The sequence below is a fragment of the Salvelinus namaycush genome, chromosome 3 (assembly GCF_016432855.1).
Source record: "Salvelinus namaycush isolate Seneca chromosome 3, SaNama_1.0, whole genome shotgun sequence".
NCBI classification, from domain to species: Eukaryota; Metazoa; Chordata; class Actinopteri; order Salmoniformes; family Salmonidae; genus Salvelinus; species Salvelinus namaycush.
In genome coordinates, this window is record NC_052309.1 from 13,760,634 (window position 1) to 13,780,994 (window position 20,361).

Below are 20,361 nucleotides of genomic sequence, written 5' to 3' on the forward strand. Positions count from 1 at the left end.
AATAAGGCAAATCGGGGGTTTGTGATATGTGGCCAATTTACCATGGCTAAGGGCTGTATCCAGGCACTCCGCGTTGCGCAAAAGAACAGCGGTTAGTTGTGGTATATTGGCCATATATTACGAGGAGTGCCTGGATACAGCCCTTACCCATGGTATATTGGCCACATATCACAAACCCCCGAGGTGCCTTATTGCTATTATAAACTGGTTGGCCATATACCCCATGCCTTATTCCTTACATTTAAACTAGGGCTTGCTGTAGCTCTTAAATGATTTCTGGCTATTCAAAGTCATCTTTATTTATTAGTGTTTGCCATTAGGTATGCTAACTGTTTTCTCCTGCTATTTTGAATGAAATGTTTGATTATGTTAATTCTGCATTTCTTCAGTTTGTAAACTGTGAGCAATAATAAATCATGTCAAAGTTGCTCGTTTTTTCGTTAGCTATAGAAAATATCAATGTGACCTAAAAATAGGATATGATGACAATGGTTTTCGTAATTGCTCAACAAATCATTGTAGCCTAAAGGCAGGCAGGAATTGAGCTTCAAGTAGGCCTACAGATATTCTGCAATTAAAACATTTAAATAGGCTAATTAACCATGAAGTGGGAAATTAAGTGACGTTGCCATAGACCTAATATGTTGACCTTTAGATTATTCGTTAGGCTACAGTGAAATGCCTAAGCTTTTAGATAATATAGCCTATAGGCCTAATAGATACGAAAATTGAAGCAGCTCAGATATAGTGATCTAACGGGTTAATATAACTAGGTAGGTCTATCGATTGTACATAAATGAAAGTTATGTTAATATTTTTGCCTAAATCTAACTATTATATAATTCGGTTATCTCGGTTTTCTTTTTTTTATGTATCCTTGATTCACTAGTTTATAAAAAACATTGCGAACTATATATTAAACTATGAAGTTTTCGGTGGTCAGAGAGACAGATAAACGTCTTCATCCTATGTTTAGCGGTTATTTGATGTGTCTAAAGTGACGCGAGTGGGCATACGGTGATCTAACCACGCACTTAACTGTTCTTAATAATGGTAAGATTACGAGCGATTTCAAGTGCAACGTTAATAAAGTCGTTTTGGGGAAAAGGCTCGGAAATGTCAACATGGTCTTAGGTCCTTGTATGATGTTCTAACGATTCATTTAGCATTAGGATTATTTTGGGAAACAGGTCCCAAATGCTCTAGTTGCCGCCCTAATAATGAAAAGAAATGTCTTGAAAAATGGAAGGAAGTTGGTAGGAGGCAAGATCAGATGGAACCATTTTAGCCAATGAGAGGGCAGATACGCGTATGAACAGGCACAACGGTTTCCACAACGGTTTCCACAGTACAAGTTCTCATTTACAACTGCGACCTGGCCAAGATAAAGCAAAGCAGTGCGACACAAACAACAAAACAGAGTTACACATGGAATTAACAAACGTACAGTCAATAGCACAATAGAAAAGAAATCTATAAAAATCCTCGTAAAGTGTTTTTTCTCAAAGTTGCCGGGGTGTCACGTGTCCTATATCGTCACACTTACAACAACCAAATCATTACGAAAATTCTATATTATCAAATAAGCCACACGTAGCAAATAAGACATTGCATTTTTTGCTAACCAAATTCGACACTTTCTCATTGACCTCCATACAAAAACTTCTTGTTTGGTAAGCGAAAAAATAAACGCCATCATCTCTCTGGCATTAGTCCCTTATTGGAAGGAGAGGATGAAAACCAGAAGTTATTCGGTCTTCCAGGACCGACATGAACAGCCCTGCACTAGAGCTTGTATGATGTGTGTAAATTCTGCATAGTGTATAGGCCTAAATACTTATAGGGAGTGGATTTGCTCACGTCTGAAGTGGCATTCGATTTTTTTTTTGTTGATTTGATTTGATTAATACTTATAGTCTGACAGAATGGAAAACAATAATGAAATCAATGTGTTATAGCGTGTTTTTTGTCATCTAAATGGCTAGGTTCCAGGTATAATCCCCATGATGTCATAATTTTACCCAACAAACACCTACAATGTGATTTCTATGGAGAGATTAATGAGGACGTGGAGTATTAAGATCACCCACTAGGGGGTGCTATAACCCTACAGTTATGTTGTGATATGCAACCCAGGTCTTCGAGCCTTATTCGAGTCATTGCAGACAGGACCGGACCTACTGTACACCAGTGATGAACAGACCATCACAATCCATTAAGCTTTGCGGCAAAGATCGCTGCATAGTCTAAAGCTGGCTACATCTAAACACCAGCCTTTTATCTTTGTGAAATGACTTAGAAGTAAGTCGGCCTTTGATTATTTTGACATCATTATCTGTGCTTGCATTTAGGATCTTGTGATTAGAATGAACAACATTTTTTAAACCCAAGGTTATATTTAACTAGGCAAGTCATTTAAGAACAAATTCTTATCCCAACGATGCTGGGCCAATTGTGCGCCACCCTAAGGGACTCCCAATCACGGCTGGTTGTGATACAGCCTGGAATTGAACCAGGGTCTGTAATGACGCCTCTAGCACTGAGTTGCAGTGCCTTAGACTGCTGCGCCATTCGGGAGCCCCAAGAGCTTTGCACACCTGGATTGTACAGTATTTGCACATTATTATTTAAAAAATTCTTCAAGCTCTATCAAGTTGGTTGTTGATCATTGCTAAACAGCCATTTTCATGTCTTGCCATAGATTTTCAAGCTGATTTAAGTAAAAACACTCAGTAACATTCAATGTTGTCTTGGTAAGCAACTCCAGTGTAGATTTGGCCTTGTATTTTAGGTTATTGTCTTGCTGGAAGGTGAATTTGTCTCCCAGTGTCTGTTGGAAAGTAGACTGAACCAGGATTTTTCCTGTTCTTAGATCTATTCCGTTTATTTTTATCCTAAAAAAAACTCCCTAGTCCTTGTCAATGACAAGCATACCCATGACATGATGCAGCCACCACCATACTTGAAAATATCAAGAGTGGTACTCAGTGATGTATTGGATTTGCCCCAAACATACCGCTTTGCATTCAGGAATAAAGTACATTTCTGTGCCACATTTTTTGCAGTTTTACTTTAGTGCCTAATTTGCAAACAGGACGCCTGTTTTGGAATGTCTTTATTCTGTGTTGGCTTCCTTCTTTACCCTCTTATTTCGGTTAGTATTGTGGAGTAACTACAATGTTGTTGATCCATCCTCAGTTTTCTCCTATCATAGCCATTAAACTCTGGAACTGTTTTAAAGTCACCATTGGCCATGGTTTCCTTCCTCTCCGGCAACTAAGTTAGAAAGGACGCCTGTATCTTTGTAGTGACTGGGTGCATTGATACACCATGCTCAAAGGGATATTCAATGTCTGCTTTATTTTTAAAAATGTTTTACCAATCTACCAATAGGTGCCCTTCTTTGCGAGGCATTGGAAAGCCTCCCTGGTCTTTGTGTTTGAATTTGTTTTTGAAATTCACTGCTTGTTTGAGGAACCATACAGATAGTTGTATGTGCGGGGTACAGAGATGAGGTAGTCATAAAAAAAATATGTTAAACTATTATTGTACACAGAGTGGATCCATGCAACCTACTATGTGACTTGTTAAGCAAATGTTTACTCCTGAACTTATTTAGGCTTGCCATAACAAAAGGGTTTAAACACTTATTGACTCAATACATTTCAGCTTTTCATTTTTTATTAATTTGTAAAACTTTCAAAAAACATAATTCCACATTGACATTATGGGGTATTGTGTGTAGGCTGGGGTGTCTAGGAGTGTGAATCCTTTCTGTAGTCCCTCCCAGATAACATATATGATGTTTCATGCAAGTAAGACAGACATTTTCTTTTTTTTAAGAACATTTTTGAATTTCACAATGGAATTTTAGGAATAAATAAAGCATATACAATTCAACAAAAACATAGGGAAAAAAAGAAAGTCAACCTGATGAATGATATTGCCATGATGAGACAACAGCATTTCACTTGACACAGGTAGAAAGTATTGCATTGTTCAATGATTGTGGACCAGAGAACGCCTCTCATCTTCATATCATTTACATACATACCCTCGTTCAAGAACAAAAGCACATTATGGGTGTCATCAGTTACCACCTGGTATCATAGTAATAATAATGTGCAAATTAATTCAAAGTTATAATACGGTATTGCATCACTAAAAAGTGCTCTATAAAATGTGCCAACATTCTTCAAAAAGAGGAGGGGCGTAAATCCTGTTTTCCCAAAAGCCTTTGCTCCTGGCTCTGATCGTCGCCTGGGCCAGCACTTCCAGGCAATATTTTCACTCAGAGAATGAAATGAGAAGAAAAACTAACCATTTCACATGAATCAGTCCAGTAGCAGCACACACTAGCAGTTTTTTACCATCTCATATATATTTTTTCCCAGTGATGTCAGACATTCCAGTGTGCCTGTTTTTTTAGGGGTGTTTGTGCGTAGCCGGGAAATTGTCCCTGTTGGTTATTGTGCATTTGGCAAGTTTAGAAAGTACTCTGGATCTACTAGACATTGGTGGAGTAACAGTGATAAGACAAAGAAACAAGCCATAGGTCTGTTCCCAACTAACTCCCTCCTCCAACAAGCATTAGACCAATCAGCATCCATGGTCTGAACAGAAATAGTACCTATGTAACAGACAACAATATGCCTCCCTACAGGAATGAAAAATGACAACATTCTTATCTGGTGAATTATAAAAAATCATTATTGGTAAGGCAAACAGCACTTCTCAAAGATCCGGTCTTTATCGATTAGCGAATACACACATATGAAGCTAAAAACATGATTATAAATACACAACACAATGTAGTACTTTGGTGGAAACTGGGAAGAGAGAGAAACGCATTATTGCTCTACTTGGGGGAGAGGAACGGATAGGATTACATTGTCTGTATTGCAGTGCTGACTTGAAATGGTTTGTTGTTGCTGTTTAGAGATTTGCCAGTTTATCTGCCACAGTCTGTTTGGAAAGAAAAGGCGCTGGGGCACTTGAGCACATCCAAAAGCGCTGGGAAAAACATCCTATACCTTCTCTGAACAAGGCACTGAACAAAAAACAGAAATGACTAGACCCCCTTTCCCCTCAAAAGCATATCTGTCCTTCCGACCGAGCTTATTACATGGAACACCAGGGGTTGCCCGGGCTATGTAGCAGGGGCTCAGACGTTCATTTGGCACTGTCTCAGAAAGCTAGTCTCTCCATCTCAGCGGCCTCTCCTCCTCCGCAGGGGTGACTCTTTTATTCAGTCATTCATCAGCAGTCCTGCTCCAGAAGAGGAGGGGGCGTGTGGGAGAGAGGATGGGGATGTCAGGGACAGGAAGCCGGACAGGACGCTAGCAAGCACCTGTCACAACTGAAGAGCCTCCTGCGCTCCATCAGGAAGCCACTAAATGACTGAGCACTCTCTTTCTCCCCCCCTCCCCTCTTTGCTCTTTCATTTTCTCTGCATCTCTGCTCACGGCCATTCAGCCCTCTCAACAGGACCGGAGAGGCTTTGGAAAACTCCACAGGAAATGAAAAAGATGGACAACAACTTAGAATTCTGCCGCCCCGTCCTTCCTGTGTCCACCTTCACAGTAAAACACAGGAACTGCATCTGTTCTTTAGCCTGTTTTATGAAAGAATGTATTTATTAGTCACCATATAGTGATGAAGGTGTACGTGTGAGTGCCATATTCTATACAGTTTTTTGTGTCAGGCAGCAGGATAGGCGCCCTCAGTTTTTCATTGTCAATGTACCTTTCAGTTTATACCAGGTAGGAGAAGATAACCTCTCTCTCTGGTCTGGATAGTGAGAGGAATGGGGCAGTGAGTCTTTGTGGGGGCGGGGCATCAGCAGCTGGGTGAGGTTGTGATTGGACTCTGCAGGTAGGCCAGGCTGCTGGGCTGGCCATGCGCTACCACGGAGACGGGAAAGCTAAAGATGAAGGGCGACGTAGGGCTGGAGGAAGACTTGGGGCCCAGGCTGGCTGCCGAGGGGCTGGCAGCCTCCACCGCGCACGATGTGGCCAGCACCTGGGACTCGAACTGCAGCAGCTGACCCATGAAGCTGAAATTGGGGGAGATGATACTGCGGCGCTGCTTGACGAACTCAAAGGCTTCGTCCAGCCGAACACGCTTCTTCTTCATCAGGTATGCCAGGCAGATGGTGGCAGAGCGAGAGATGCCCGCCTGGCAGTGCACCAGCACACGTCTGTTAGAGTCTTTCACAGAGTCTAAAGAGAGAGACACAGAGAGATAGGGGGTCCAGAATTGACTCAGGGTATACTGTAGATATGCCCAGGATAGGTAATACGTAGTGCTCAGGATCATCTGTTGTAATGGTCTGTAAGCTTTCTTGATAGACACGTATAACTTCACTGATTTGTTTTTCCTCATGGTTCTCATCCACACAGACGACCACAAAGGCACACGACAGGCTCTTACACCTCAGTGTCTCATAAGCAATATATTAGTCTGTAGCCCTATAAAACACAAACAGCAAAACTATGCGCCCCAGAGCAAAGACATGCAAATGTTGATCCTGCACCCAACACACCTACAGCCCTTTCCATACATAAGCATTTCTCACCATGAGAAATAGCAACCACAGGGGAATTGCCCTCATCACAGGGAGGCCATTATGAGTAGTGTCCACACAACAAAATGTGTGTCCTAATGCCCAAATATTTCTATGTGAGTAGAATGTCATAAATACTAATTAAAACACAGAAATGTAACATCCTGTTCTATAGTGCAGTCGTATTCTCTGGTGTGAACATACACAGCTATTAAAGTAACTCCAACTAACGCAGCACCGCACCCAAGAACAGTGGATGAGTCATACTCTGGTCCCTAAGCAGCTAACTCTGATGCATTCAAGCCCATAGACGCTTACAAACACACACACACACACCCATCCAAACATACTGGGGGTCTCCACACACCAGTGCAGCAGGCTTCCATGTGGAATATGACACTAGGCCCAGCCTATCCTCCCTCATGGTAATCCCTAACCATGGTAATCTCTAACCATGATAATCTCTAACCATGGAAATCCCTAACCATGGAAATCCCTAACCATGGTAATCTCTAACCATGATAATCTCTAACCATGATAATCTCTAACCATGGAAATCCCTAACCATGATTATCCCTAACCATGATAATCTCTAACCATGGAAATCCCTAACCATGGAAATCTCTAACCATCGTAGTCCCACAATGACTATAATTCAGCTCTCCTCTCCCTCCATATCAACTGAGCACACTGAGCATGGGTAAACCTCACACTGAGATTCTGCATGAGCACACTATTTATTGTCTATTTAATACCAATTATTTATTCTAAAATCTTCTCCTTTTACTTAGGCTAGTACCTGGCCGGGAATGAAAATGTTATCTTAAATACATTTTGCCACCGTGGTTAGAAAAATACTGCCACCCATTACTCATACACTCAGAGGAATTATAAAAAGAAACATCTGTTTGTTCTTGAAGAACCATCAATTGAAGTGACACTCTCTTCCCTGAAAAAAGAAGACCTTTAATCACATGATCAAATTAACATTCTACTGAGCTATGCTGCAGCTATAGGGACCATCATAGACCATGTCATTCTCCTCCTGCTCATCATGATGATGATGTATTAGTCTAAGTCCCAAATGGCACCCTATTCCCTTTATAGTGCACTACAGGGTGTAATTTGGAACGGATCCCATTCTTCTTCTAAGAAAATGTAACTTACCGATAAACTCAATGGCTTCTATGAACCAGGAGCTGATGTCCTCTTTGTGGTTGTCCTCCACAGGAATGCACTTGTACTGGTAGACCCCCTCGAAGTGGTTGGGACAGTTAGAGGACACGTTGAGTAAGGCTGAGATGCCCATGCCGTCCAGCATGTCCTTTTTGGAGGCGTGGAAGGCACTGCCAAGGTACAGGAAGGGAAGAATCTCCACTGGACCAGCCTGGAACATATAGAAGACAAAGTTGGCATTAATACAGAGTCAAAAGAGAATACAGGCAAATGTAGTCAGAATGTCTTTTTCAAACATCACAACGTAACACAATTAAGAAGACTGGAGAAAGGGCCTAATTACAATCTGCAATCAATTAAAAAAAAGGTTCTGATAAATAAAATGTATGGTATGCACTTTCTTTTAATTATTTAAATTTTAAGGTCGCAGCAATATGGTCTGAAATTGGATCATAAAATATAGGCCAATGACAACTCAAGAAATTAATATACTGTATCTTCAGCCAGTTTGTTGATTTGGGCCCTGTTATAGCATTGCTGCTATGGGCCCGCTTCAAACAGCAGAAAAGTATCGATAACGCCTGCTTAAAACAGATAGTGAAGGAAGGCCGGGCAATGTTGGTCACACATGCCTACCCTACCACCCCCTGCACCAGTGAGAGAGATAAAAAGGAGTCACAACTGGTGCTCTTATCTAGACGAAAAAACAACAGTAGGCCTAAACCTAGATGACTGGAATTTACGAGTCCCCTGGTATTTCACTCAATGCCACACATTCAGTCAAACTCGGTCACAACTCGGTCACCAATATAAACAGGTCCCCTTCTTTACCTGGTCATGTTGGGACGTCTGTGGAGTTCCACAGGAAGAACACGAGTCCAAACTGGACTGGGTAGAGAACGAGGATAACGTTTTGGTCTTCAAACAGAACTCGGGATACTCCGTAAAAAATCTGTCGTAGCCCCCTGTGAAAAAAGATGAACCTTAGACATTAGGATATATTAATCACAGGCCACACTCAAGTCAAACCAGCCTAATAGCTCACCATGGACGTATATCATTTACAAATTAGCCTACCTAGCGTAATACACATAGGTCATTTTTCTCTATAAAAACCAAATATAATATCTTTGAATATTGACATAAAACATTATAGAACAGCAATTATAATTTGATTTCCATAAAATTAAAAGAGGCTTATAATTTGGGCATGCTTAGTGGTTTTCACCTAAATTAAATGTGACAATTGAAAAACCTAGTCGAATTTACGAGAGAAAAATGTCATTTCCTCATATACGTATAATAATTTATTGAGAAATAGGGTATAGTCTTGTGATTATCTGGCAACACTTAATATTTCAATGTTCAATGCGTGTGTGTAATTTTGATCTCATAATAAGCAATTGGCAACAATAGCCAATAAAATAACTTTTTTAAATGAATACATTTGCTGATGTGAAATCTTGAAGATTATCCAATTGTTGGGGCTCACACAAGACACTCGCTGCAGCACATCCTTGTGCACCCAGACGTGGCTCTCTCTGCATTACCTCATTGTTAGCGCCTAGTGCCTATTTGTCGGTTGAATTGTGCAGCAATACAAAACCGCACTAGATGTACCATTAATGGTTAAGAAATACTTGTAATAATTCTGATAATAAAATAATAACATTGTAATAACACATTTGTCAGATATAATGAAAAATGTGCTATTAAATGATTATTTATGCTTTTTGTGTTATTTATGCTTGTAAACAAAACTCATTTGGCATGTTTTTATTCTGATAACCTGTTAATAAGTGCATTGTGATCATTTACCTTTTAGTAGAAATATTTCAGTTCCAAATGTGTCTCTGTACACTGCATTTAGCACCAGAGTGATTGTGCTATCGTCTTTAACAGTGTCTATGTCGGGCGTCCTCTCGTCGTAGAGGATCACAGCGGAGTACATTCCTGATTTCAGCCGGGCTTTGACCTCTTCATCACTCGATAGAATCTGGTCTAAACTCACGGAGCCCTTCGCTCGCCTTCTCACAATGGTGTTACAGCGAATATTCACTGCGCTCCGGATGTGTCCAGCGCTAAACGCCAAAAATGATCGGCAGTCCAGCACCAGGCATTTCGCACTGTCGTCCTTCAACAACCTTTTCAAAACGTTGCAATCCATTTCGCAAAGTTCATCCATAATAACCATATTTTCCTCCATAATGAAGATAATTCTGTTTTTCCTGTTGAAGAACACGAAGAGAGTGCTGGATGTGTGTTAATGCTGAGCAGCTCCTGCGCAATGTTGTGCTCTTATTCTCCTGAGAGCATTACTATCACGAGCAGTCCGCCTCTTTCCGTTTTATGAATGGGGCCTCTGCCGCCAGCCCAATGAAAAGGGTGGTGGCGTCACGCTGGAGGTGACGTCAACCGCTAGTAAAATTCTCCTCTCTTTTCATTCATAAAAAGCCAACGATCAATGCCAACAGAATATGAGGTTGCCTCTGCCAAAGCTCGAACATGTTGACTCTCTTGTTAATGACAAAGTCAAAAGCAATGCTATATTTATTTTCCCAAGGCAAATGTTCTGTAACGATATTAGTAGGCTACCATTCCTATGGCTATTTTATATCCCTCCATAGGAAGCTCAATTTGTCAAATGTTATGAATGTTTCATATGCTTATGGCATTCTTGATTGTAGATTCTAAGTAATATTCCTTTGTGAATATGCTATGCTCCCCCTCCCCTACTCCCTTTCTCTCATCTGGGTGCCAGAGGGCCAGGATACCTCTCTTGTTTGCTCACAGAGCCTTTACAGGATCCTACAGGATAAGGCCAACGATATTCCCTCCGTACTGTCCTCATCCCATCAAACATCACAAACAAGCTATTTAATACCAGCAATTGATGCAATTATGTAAACCTGGACAAATGTAGGCTACTGTTACTGTCCTCTGAGAATGTTTTAGAAATATAGGTAGGTTTATCCTTTATTAGAATTTCTTAGAAAACTTGCATTATAGGCTTGCATCACTTATATGGATAAATTAACACATTTATTGTAGCCCACAGTAGAATAATAAATATATTGCAAGGAATTTCTGATACTTGTTTTTATCAACAGGATCAGAGTGTTGAAAGCAGGATATCTACTGTAGATTCCCCCAGTTTCAGGCAATCACTTGTTACATTTTGTTGTTCCGCTTCAGGTTTAACTGTCTTCTAGAACATTCACACATCATCAGTAGGCTAAGGTAATGTCAAGCTCCACAGAATGTTTCGATATAATACAATGTTTCACAGTTTATTTTTACCTACAGTGGTTCACCATTGTCCATAACCTAAAACCCATTCTATATGAAGACCCTGCAAAATGTAGGCTAATAATTCTAGTTCTTCGTAGACTGCTCCAGAGCCCACAAAATTGCAGCAAGCAAGTTTAGAGGATGTGCCTCAGTAATGGAGTGTTGTGCCAGAAACCCCAGAGTGTTTTCAATTGGTTTTGTTTTCCTATCCTATATAATAATAGCTTGCAGCATTGTTGCCCTCCCTATCAGTGAAAATCTCATTATAATCCGCCATGATTTTTTTTTACTGACACCATTATTATGATGTTTCAGTTTATTGTTATGGAGGAAAATGTAATCCCTCTTTTTTCTAAAAGTTATATTTCTGTCAAACATCGCCACATTTTGTTACTTCACAGCCTTATTCTAAAATGGATTGAATTGTTTTTGTAATTCTAAACAATATACACACAATACCCCATAATCACAAAGCAAAAACTGTTTTTTAGAAAATGCTGCTAATTTGTTAAAAATAAATAACACATTTACTTAAGTATTCAGACCCTTTACTCAGTACTTTGTTTAAGCACCTTTGGTAGTGATTACAGCCTCAAGTCTTCTTGGGTATGACGCTACAAGCTTGACACACCTGTATTTGGGGAGTTTCTCCCATTCTTCTCTGCCGATTCTATGAAGCTCTGTCAGGTTGGATGGGGAGCATCGCTGCACAGCAATTTTCAGGTCTCTCCAGAGATGTTCGATCAGGTTCATCCCGAGCTCTGGCTGGGCCACTCAAGGACATTCAGAGACTTGTCCCGAAGCCACTCTTGCTTTGTCTTCGCTGTGTGCTTAGGGTCGTTGTCCTGTTGGAAGGTAAACCTTTGCCCCAGTCTGAGGTCCTCTGGAGCAGGTTTTCATCAAGGATCTCTCTGTACTTTGCTCAGTTCATCTTTCCCTCGATCCTGACTAGTCCACCAGTCCCTGCTACTGAAAAGCATCCCCACAGCATGATGCCTCGTAGAGATGGTGCCAGGTTTCCTCCAGACGTGACACTTGACATTCAGGCCAAAGAATTCAATCTTGGTTTCATCAGACCAGAGAATCTTGTTTCTCCTGGTCTGAGAGTCCTTTAGGTGCCTTTTGGCAAACTCCAAGTGGGCTGTCATGTGCCTTTTACTGAGGATTGGTGTCCGTCTGGCCCCTCTACCATAAAGCCCTCATTGGTGGAGTGCTGCAGAGATGGTTGTCCTTCTGGAAGGTTCTCCACAGAGGAACTCTGGAGCTCTGTCATAGTGACCATCGGGTTCTTGGTCACCTCCTGACCAAGGCCCTTCTCCCATGATTGCTCAGTTTGGACCGGCGGCCAGCTCTAGGTAGAGTCTTGGTTGTTCCAAACTTCTTCCATTTAAGAATGATGGAGGCCACTGTGTTCTTGGGGACCTTCAATGCTGCAGACATTTTTTGGTACCCTTCCCTAGATCTGTGCCTCGACACAATCCTGTCTCAGAGCTCCATGGACAATTCCTTCGACCTCATGGCTTGGTTTTTGCTCTGACATGCACTGCCAACTGTGGGACCCTATATAGATATCAGGTATCAAGGTAAGACCCAGATGCAGACCGTGTCAAAGTAACAATGTTTATTACAGCAACATTGGCAAAGGTACAGAATGGCAGGCAGGCTCAGGGTCTGGTCAAGCAGAGGTCGGTAATCCAGAGACGGGGCAAAGGTACAGGACCTCAGGCAGGCTCAGGGTCTGGTCAAGCAGAGGTCGGTAATCCAGAGACGGGGCAAAGGTACAGGACGGCATGCAGGCTCAAGGTCAGGGGCAGGCAGAGTGGTCAGGCGGGTGGGTACAGGGTCAGGCCAGGTAAGGGTCAAAAACCAGGAGGATGAGAAAAGAGAGACTGGGGAAAAGTAGGAGCTGACACAAAAACGCTGGTTGGCTTGACAAACAAGACAAACTGAGAACACAGGTATAAATACACAGGGGATAATTGGGAAGATGGGCGACACCTGGAGTGGGGTGGAGACAATCACAAAGACAGGTGAAACAGATCAGGGTGTGACAATAGACAGGTGTGTGCCTTTCCAAATCATGTCAAATCAATTGAATTTATCCCAGGTGGACTCCATCAAGTTGTAGAAACATCTCAAGGATGATCAATGGAAACAGGATGCACCTGAGCTCAATTTAGAGTCTCAAAGCAAAGGGCCTGAATACTTAAGTAAATAATATATTTCTGTTTTTGATTTTTAATACATTTACAAAAATGTCTAAAATCCTGTTTTCGCTTAGTCATTATAGAGTATTTATTGTGTGTAGATTGATGAGGAAAACAATCAATTTTAGAATAAAGCTTCAATGTAACAAAATGTTGAAAAAGTCAAGGGGTCTGAATACTTTCTGAATGCACTGTATCTAGCTTAAACAGAAAGATTTTGATCTGGATTTTTTGATTTAGTAATTAGATTTCTGTGGGGGCGCAGATATCGACTCTAGGGGGTTAATGGATGTTTTTGTATTGGTTTATACATTTTCCATAAGGGATGTCTAACATTTCAAAGTGGAAATTACACATTTCAGAAGCCTTTTAAAACCTAAAATACACTACAAGTTTCACATTTCCTGCAACAGGATGGTCGAATTAAGATCCTACATCTGTATTGGAGATCTGTCCTGCATGTCCACTCTACTGTCTCTGAGTGATTTTGATCAAGCTTTAGTAGCCAAGGCATTCACAGAGGAAATCCCGGTTTAGAAGAAGGAATCATTTTAGATTTCCTGAGATATAGCTGAAGTAATAGATGAAGGCACCATATTGAGTATCCACAGAGTGATATCCTAATTGTTTTTTGTGGTGTCATTGTCAATAAAGTCTGATTAACGTTCAATGTCTCTGGAGAGTTTCAGTTCCTAATGCCCCAATCTCACAAAACAGTGCCATCATTACTGAATCCTCAAATCTGTCCACTGCCACAATTACACTTCCAATTCAGAGAACATGTTATGTCATTCATTTTACAGCGGTTAGTGGTTCTCTCTATATATAGTATCCTAGCCTACTGTAAATTGTAATTGTTCCTTATAGACTGTGAGCTGCAGATCTATGAATGAACCACAGGGCACCTCTCTCTAACCCTCTCTCTCTCTCTTTCTCTCTCTCTCATTCTCGATCTCTCTCAATTCAATTTAAGGGGCTTTATTGGTATGGGAAACATGTGTTTACATTGCCAAAGCAAGTGAAATAGATAATAAACAAAATTGAAATAAACAATATAAAAATAACAGTAAACATTACACTCACAAAAGTTCCTTAGGAATAGAGACATTTCAAATGTCATATTATGGCTATACACAGTTTTGTAACGATGTGCAAATAAATCTCTGTTTCTCTCTCTCAATTCAATTTCAATTTAAGTGCTTTAATGGCATGGGAAACACATGTTAACATTGCCAAAGCAAGTGAACCAGATAATAAACAAAAGTGAAATATACAATAAAAATTAACAGTTAACATTTCTCTCACACCCTGATCTGTTTCACCTGTCTTTGTGATTGTCTCCACACCCCTCCAGGTGTCACCCATCTTCCCCATTATCCCCTGTGTATTCTCTCTTTTCTCGTCTTCCTGGTTTTGACCCTTGCCTGTCCTGAGCCCACCCGCCTGACCACTCTACCTGCTCCTGACCCTGCCTGCCACCCTGTGGCCTTTTCCCCATCTCTGGATTACCGACCTCTGCCTAACCTGACCCTGCCTGCCGTCCTGTACCTTTGCCCCTGTTGCTGTAATAAACATTGTTACTTTGACACGGTCTGCATCTAGGTCTTACCTTATCCTGATAGTATGAACTGGCCATGACTGACCCAGCAGACCCGGGGCCAGCTGCGCGACACCATCTCCTCCTAAGGAGCCACAAGGAACTGCTTCGTGGCCTTATGGAGGGGGTCCAAACGTTGGCTGAACGCCATGACCGTGCATTGGAGCAATTCTGTGGGTTGTCTGGGAGGCAGCCTACCACGGTGGTAACCCAGCTGCTAGCAGCTCCATCTCATCGGCCACTCCACCTTCTCGGGAGCCCCATTTACCCCCCCTCCCTCCCGGAACGCTTCAAAGGAGAGTCGAGCACCTGTCAGGCGTTACTAGCCCAGTGTGCCCTCATTTTCGAGCCTCAGCTCTCCTCCTTCCCCTCAGATCGCTCCAAGGTAGCCTATCTCATCACGCTCATGTCCGGGAGGGCTCTCACCTGGTCTACTGCTGTATGGGAACAGCAGCCGGCCATATGCGTTAGTCTGGAAGGATTCATGGGAGAGGTGAATAACTTTTTTTACGCCCCGTTCTCCAGGAGAGAAGCTGCCTGGGAGCACCTTCACCTTCGGAAGGTGTTCAACAAGGCCCGGCCCACTTCGCTTCCGCCGCACCAACCATATGACTGCAGGATTGACCTTCTCCCTAGGACCACTCCACTCCGGGGGTGACTGTACTCACTGTCGGGACCAGAGACCAAGGCTATGGACACGTACATTGGAGACTCCCTAGCTGCAGGATTTATACATCATTCGTTCTCTCCCGCCGGTGCATCGACTACCGGGGACTCAATGACATAACGGTGAAGAACCGATACCCGCTACCACTCATCTACTCGGCCTTCAAGCCGCTCCAGGGGGCCACCGTGTTTTCCAAGCTGGATCTATGGAACGCCTACCACCTGGTGCGGATATGGGAGGGGGATGAGTGGAAGACCGCCTTCAACACGGCCAGCGGCCACTATGAGTATTTGGTTATGCCATTTGGCCTCATCAACGCCCATGCTGTGTTCCAGGCTCTGGTAAATTATGTTCTCCATGACATGTTGATCCGGTTCGTCTTCGTCTACATTGATGACATCGTACTCTCCCGCTCCCCCCAAGAACATGTGCTCCACGTCCAACAGGTTCTTCAACGCCTCCTGGAGAACCAGCTGTTTGTTCAGGCAGAGAAGTGGGAGTTCCATTGCTCCATCATTCCCTTTCTGGGGTACATCATCTCCGCTGGGAGTGTCCAGATGGATCCCTGGAAGGTGAGAGCGGTGATGGATTGGACTCAGCCTTCGTCCAGGGTGCAGCTGCAACGTTTCCTGGGGTTCGCCAACTTCTATCGCCGCTTCATATGGGGTTACAGCACCCTGGCCTCCCCCCTGTCAGCACTCACTTCTCCCAAGGTTCCGTTCACGTGGTCCCCTGCTGCTGACCGGGCATTCGGGGAACTCAAACATCGCTTCCCCACTGCTCCCATCCTGGTTCATCCTGACCCTTCCCGTCAGTTCATGGTGGAGGCCGATGCAACGGATGTAGGATTGGGGGTGGTCCTGTCCCAGCATTCTGCCCTGGATCTGAAGCTACATCCCTGCGCCGCCTTCTCACATCGACTCAATGCCACAGAAAAACTACGATGTGGGAAATCGTGAGCTTCTCGCAGTGAAGATGGCATTGGAGGAATGGAGGCACTGGCTGGAAGGGGCGGAACATCACTTCATCATATGGACTGACCACAAAAATCTGGAGTATCTCCAAACGCCTCAACTCCAGGCAAGCTAGATGGGCCCTGCTGTTCACACAGTTCAACTTATCCCTTTCATATTGTCAGGGATCCAAGAGTGTCAAGTCGGATGCACTGTAATAGCCTCACGGCTATTACCCCGAAGCCTGAGACCATCCTTCCCATTTCGTGCCTGGCAACGGCACTCAGCTGGGGTATTGGGAAACAGGTACGGGAGGCACAGCGTTCCCAGACGAACCCTGGGGGTTTGCATTTGTGCGAAGACGCTTTTGGTGGCCCACCATGGTCCATGACGTCTCCGCATTCGTCGCCGCTTGCACAGTGTGTGCTCAGAACAAGACTCCTTGGTAAGCTCCGGCTGGTCTTCTGCAACCTCTACCTCTCCCTCACCATCCATTATCCCACATCTCTGGATTTCGTCACGGGTCTCCCCCAGTCTGAGGGCAACACTGCCATCCAGACTGTGGTCGACCGGTTTTCCAAGGCCGCCCAATTCATTTCTCTCCCCAAACTACCCTCGGCCAAGGAGACGGCCCAGATCATGGTGCAGCACGTCTTCCAGATCCATGGACTGCCCGTGGACATGGTCTCTGTCCGGGGTCCTCAGTTCTCGTCCCAGTTCTGGAAGGCATTCTGCATCCTCATTGGGTTGTCGGCCAGCCTGTCCTCTGGGTTCCACCCCTAGTCCAATGGCCAGTTGGAGCGAGCCAACCTTGTGACAACTCTGCGCTGCCTTGTTTCTGCCAACCTCACCACCTGGAGCCAGCAGCTTGTGTGGGTGGAATACGCACGCAACACCCTTCCATGCTCTGCCACGGGCCTATCACCCTTTGAGTGTTCCCTGGGGTATCAGCCCCCGCTCTTCCCCGAGCAGGAGGAAGAGGTCGGCGTACCTTCTGCCCAGATGTTTGACCGCCGCTGTTGTCGTACCTGGAGAAGAGCCCGGTCGGGCCTCCTCAAGACCGCCTCCAGGTATCGACGACAAGCGGATTGCCATTGGACCCCGGCTCCCCGCTATAGTCTCGGGCAGAAGGTATGGGTATCCACACGGGATCTACCCCTCCGGGTGGATTCTCGCAAACTATCCCCCCAGTTTATTGGCCCGTTTCCCATCTCTAAAATTATTAGTCCCTCTGCTGTTCATCTTCTGTTTCCCCGTACCCTTTGTATTCATCCTACATTCCATGTGTCTAAAATTAAGCCTGTGTCTCACATCCTTTGTCTTCTATTTCCAGGCCCACCCCGCCATCCAGTGTACACGGTGAGACTCCTCCTGAGGGTTCGACCACAGGGCAAGGGTTTCCAGTACCTGGTTGACTGGGAGGGTTATGGCCCGGAGGAGAGGTGCTAGGTTCCCGCTAGACACCTGGACCCAGCCCTCATCGCCGACTGTACCCACCTGCCTGACCACTCTGCCTGCTCCTGACCCTGCATGCCGTCCTGTACCTTTGCCCCACCTCTGGATTACCGACCTCTGCCTGACCTGACCCTGAGCCTGCCTTCCGTCCTGTATCTTTGCCCCTGTTGCTGTAATAAACATTGTTACTTCGACACAGTCTGCATCTGGGTCTTACCTTGATTCCTAATACTGTCTGTGATTTACTTAGAGTTCACGGCACACTTAACCAGCATAGCTACCACAGCATTCTGCAGCTATACGCCATCCCATCTGGTTTGTGCTTAGTGGGACTATCATTTGTTTTTCAACAGGACAATGACCCAAAACACACATCCAGGCTGTGTAAGGGCTATTTGACCAAGAAGGAGAGTGATGGAGTGCTGCATCAGATGACCTGGCCTCCACAATCACCCGATCTCAACCCAATTGAGATGGTTTGGGATGAGTTGGACCGCAGAGTGAAGGAAAATCAGCCAACACTTGCTCAGCATATGTGGGAACTCCTTCAAGACTGTTGGAAAAGCATTACTCGTGAAGCTGGTTGAGAGAATGCCAAGAGTTTGCAAAGCTGTCTTCAAGGCAAAGGGTGGCTACTTTGAAGAATCTCAAATATAAATATATTTTGATTTGTTTAACACATTTTTGGTTACTACAATGTTTCATATGTGTTATTTCATAGTTTTGATGTCTTCACTATTATTCTACAATGTAGAAAATAGTAAAAATAATGAAAAGCCCTTGAATGAGTAGGCGTGTCCAAACTTTTGACTGGTTCTGTAGGTCAAGGTAAAATTGTAGGTACAGTATCAGAAATAATGTCCATGTGACAGTAAGACAGCATACCTGAAGACCAATAGTAAATAAGAATGAATTCCAATAGCTTTAATTTTCTGTGAATTTCCTGAGTATCCGGAAGTATTTAATTCAAAGGGACTTTTAGTGTAGTGTGAAGGGAAAGTGTCAGGCGGACTGGCAGTGTTGCATTGCGGTACCAGTTGAATAATGGATGGAAGACCTTGAATGTTTCAGAGCAGAGAAGAAGAGAGAGAGAGGTGACAGGTGGTATGTGTGAGTGTGTGTGTGTGTGTGTCTAGTACGATGACATTCTGTGACTGAACACTCAGACCAGTGTGACAGCAGTGTCGGAATGGAATGACATGTGTCCTGCTGTCACCGTGGCTCCCAGCGCCAACCATACATGCAGCAAGACAAAGCTTCAGCTCGCAGGGAGCTGCAATGCATCTCAGCCATCATGGCAACAAGGGAGAGGAACTGCATGCGGCTGTAATTGGATGTGTGTGTGTGGCCCTTTCCTGTTCTGAGTGTTTGACGTCATTATACCCCCCCTCCAGTCCCCATCACATCACACCCCAGGAGAGGCCGCCCAGGCAGGCACACAACACTGGCTGGGATCCCTACCTCCACATCCTCCCAAAGACACACTACTCCAAAGTCAACCTTCATTTTCCTCTCTCTCACACTCCTCGTGTGATCCCTCTCTCAATGCCATGATAAACATCCAGCACTTTGCATGCCGGGTAGGATATGAGTCACTGGTTGAAGCCATGGGAATAGATCCCACTCCGTTGCTCTCCTCTCCTCTCCTCTCCTCTCCTCTCCTCTCCTCTCCTCTCCTCTCCTCTCCTCTCCTCTCCTCTCCTCTCCTCTCCTCTCCTCTCCTCTGCTCTCCTGTCCTCTCCTCTCTCCTCTGCTCTGCTGTCCTCTCCTCTCTCCTCTGCTCTGCTCTCCTCTCCTCTCCTCTCCTTTCCTCTCCTCTGCTCTCTCCTCTCTTCTGCTCTGCTCTCCTGTCCTCTCCTCTGCTCTCTCCTCTCCTCTGCTCTCCTGTCCTCTCCTGTCCTCTCCTCTGCTGTCCTCTCCTCTGCTCTCCTGTCCTCTCCCCTCTCCTCTCCTCTCCTCTTCTGTCCTCTCCTCTCCTCTGCTCTCCTGTCCTCTCTCCTCTGCTCTCCTGTCCTCTCCTCTCCTCTCTCCTCTGCTCTCCTCTCCTCTGCTCTCCTGTCCTGTCCTCTCCTCTCTCCTCTGCTCTGCTCTCAGGGTATATGCATGTGTCTCCCTCCCTAACTCCACCAGTATGTTTGTCTGCCTCAGTTCCACCGCTATCTCTCCTTCTCTCCCTCGCTTTACCCTGCACTCTAAATCTTTTCTCCATAAACCCTTTTAATCCAGTATTTAAACTGAGAATGGTGTGTTTTTATGAACGCGTATGTGGTGTTTTGGTTTCTGTGTTTAGGTATGTCTCTATAGGACAGAAATAGAGATGGGTGGGCAGGTTGCATGTGTGCCCTGTGGACAGGTTGCATACAGATGTAATTTGATCACCCTGTCGCAAGAAAACTTTCCTTTAATGCAGGAAATGTAAAACTACTAGTGTGTTTGATGTTTAAAAAGGC

General features: G+C 44.2%; 1 protein-coding gene across 2 annotated transcripts; it reads right to left on the reverse strand.

Annotated features, from left to right (window-relative positions):
* Positions 1-3,663: 3,663 nt before the first annotated feature.
* Positions 3,664-10,043, reverse strand: LOC120044985 (dual specificity protein phosphatase 4-like). Of its 2 annotated transcripts, XR_005476604.1 has the most exons (5): positions 9,560-10,043; positions 8,573-8,706; positions 7,733-7,952; positions 5,746-6,221; positions 3,664-5,614 (listed from the first exon to the last, which is right to left on the reverse strand). XR_005476604.1 is itself a non-coding variant. In XM_038989776.1 (4 exons), exons 1-4 carry the CDS (start codon positions 9,945-9,947, stop codon positions 5,839-5,841), a joined length of 1,125 nt encoding a protein of 374 aa, XP_038845704.1. In that variant the 5' UTR covers positions 9,948-10,043; the 3' UTR covers positions 3,664-5,838. The 2 variants fall into 2 exon arrangements, 1 of the variants encoding a protein (XP_038845704.1); XM_038989776.1 differs by having other exon boundaries at positions 3,664-6,221.
* Positions 10,044-20,361: the final 10,318 nt, after the last annotated feature.

Excerpts from the sequence above, each read along its gene's own strand:
- LOC120044985 (XM_038989776.1), bottom strand. The coding sequence starts at position 9,947 with ATGGAGGAAAATATGGTTATTATGGATGAACTTTGCGAAATGGATTGC. Across the intron at positions 7,953-8,572 it reads AGACGTCCCAACATGACCAG|GCTGGTCCAGTGGAGATTCT; the intron begins GTAAAGAAGGGG and ends TATATGTTCCAG. Across the intron at positions 6,222-7,732 it reads AGAAGCCATTGAGTTTATCG|ACTCTGTGAAAGACTCTAAC; the intron begins GTAAGTTACATT and ends CTCTCTCTTTAG.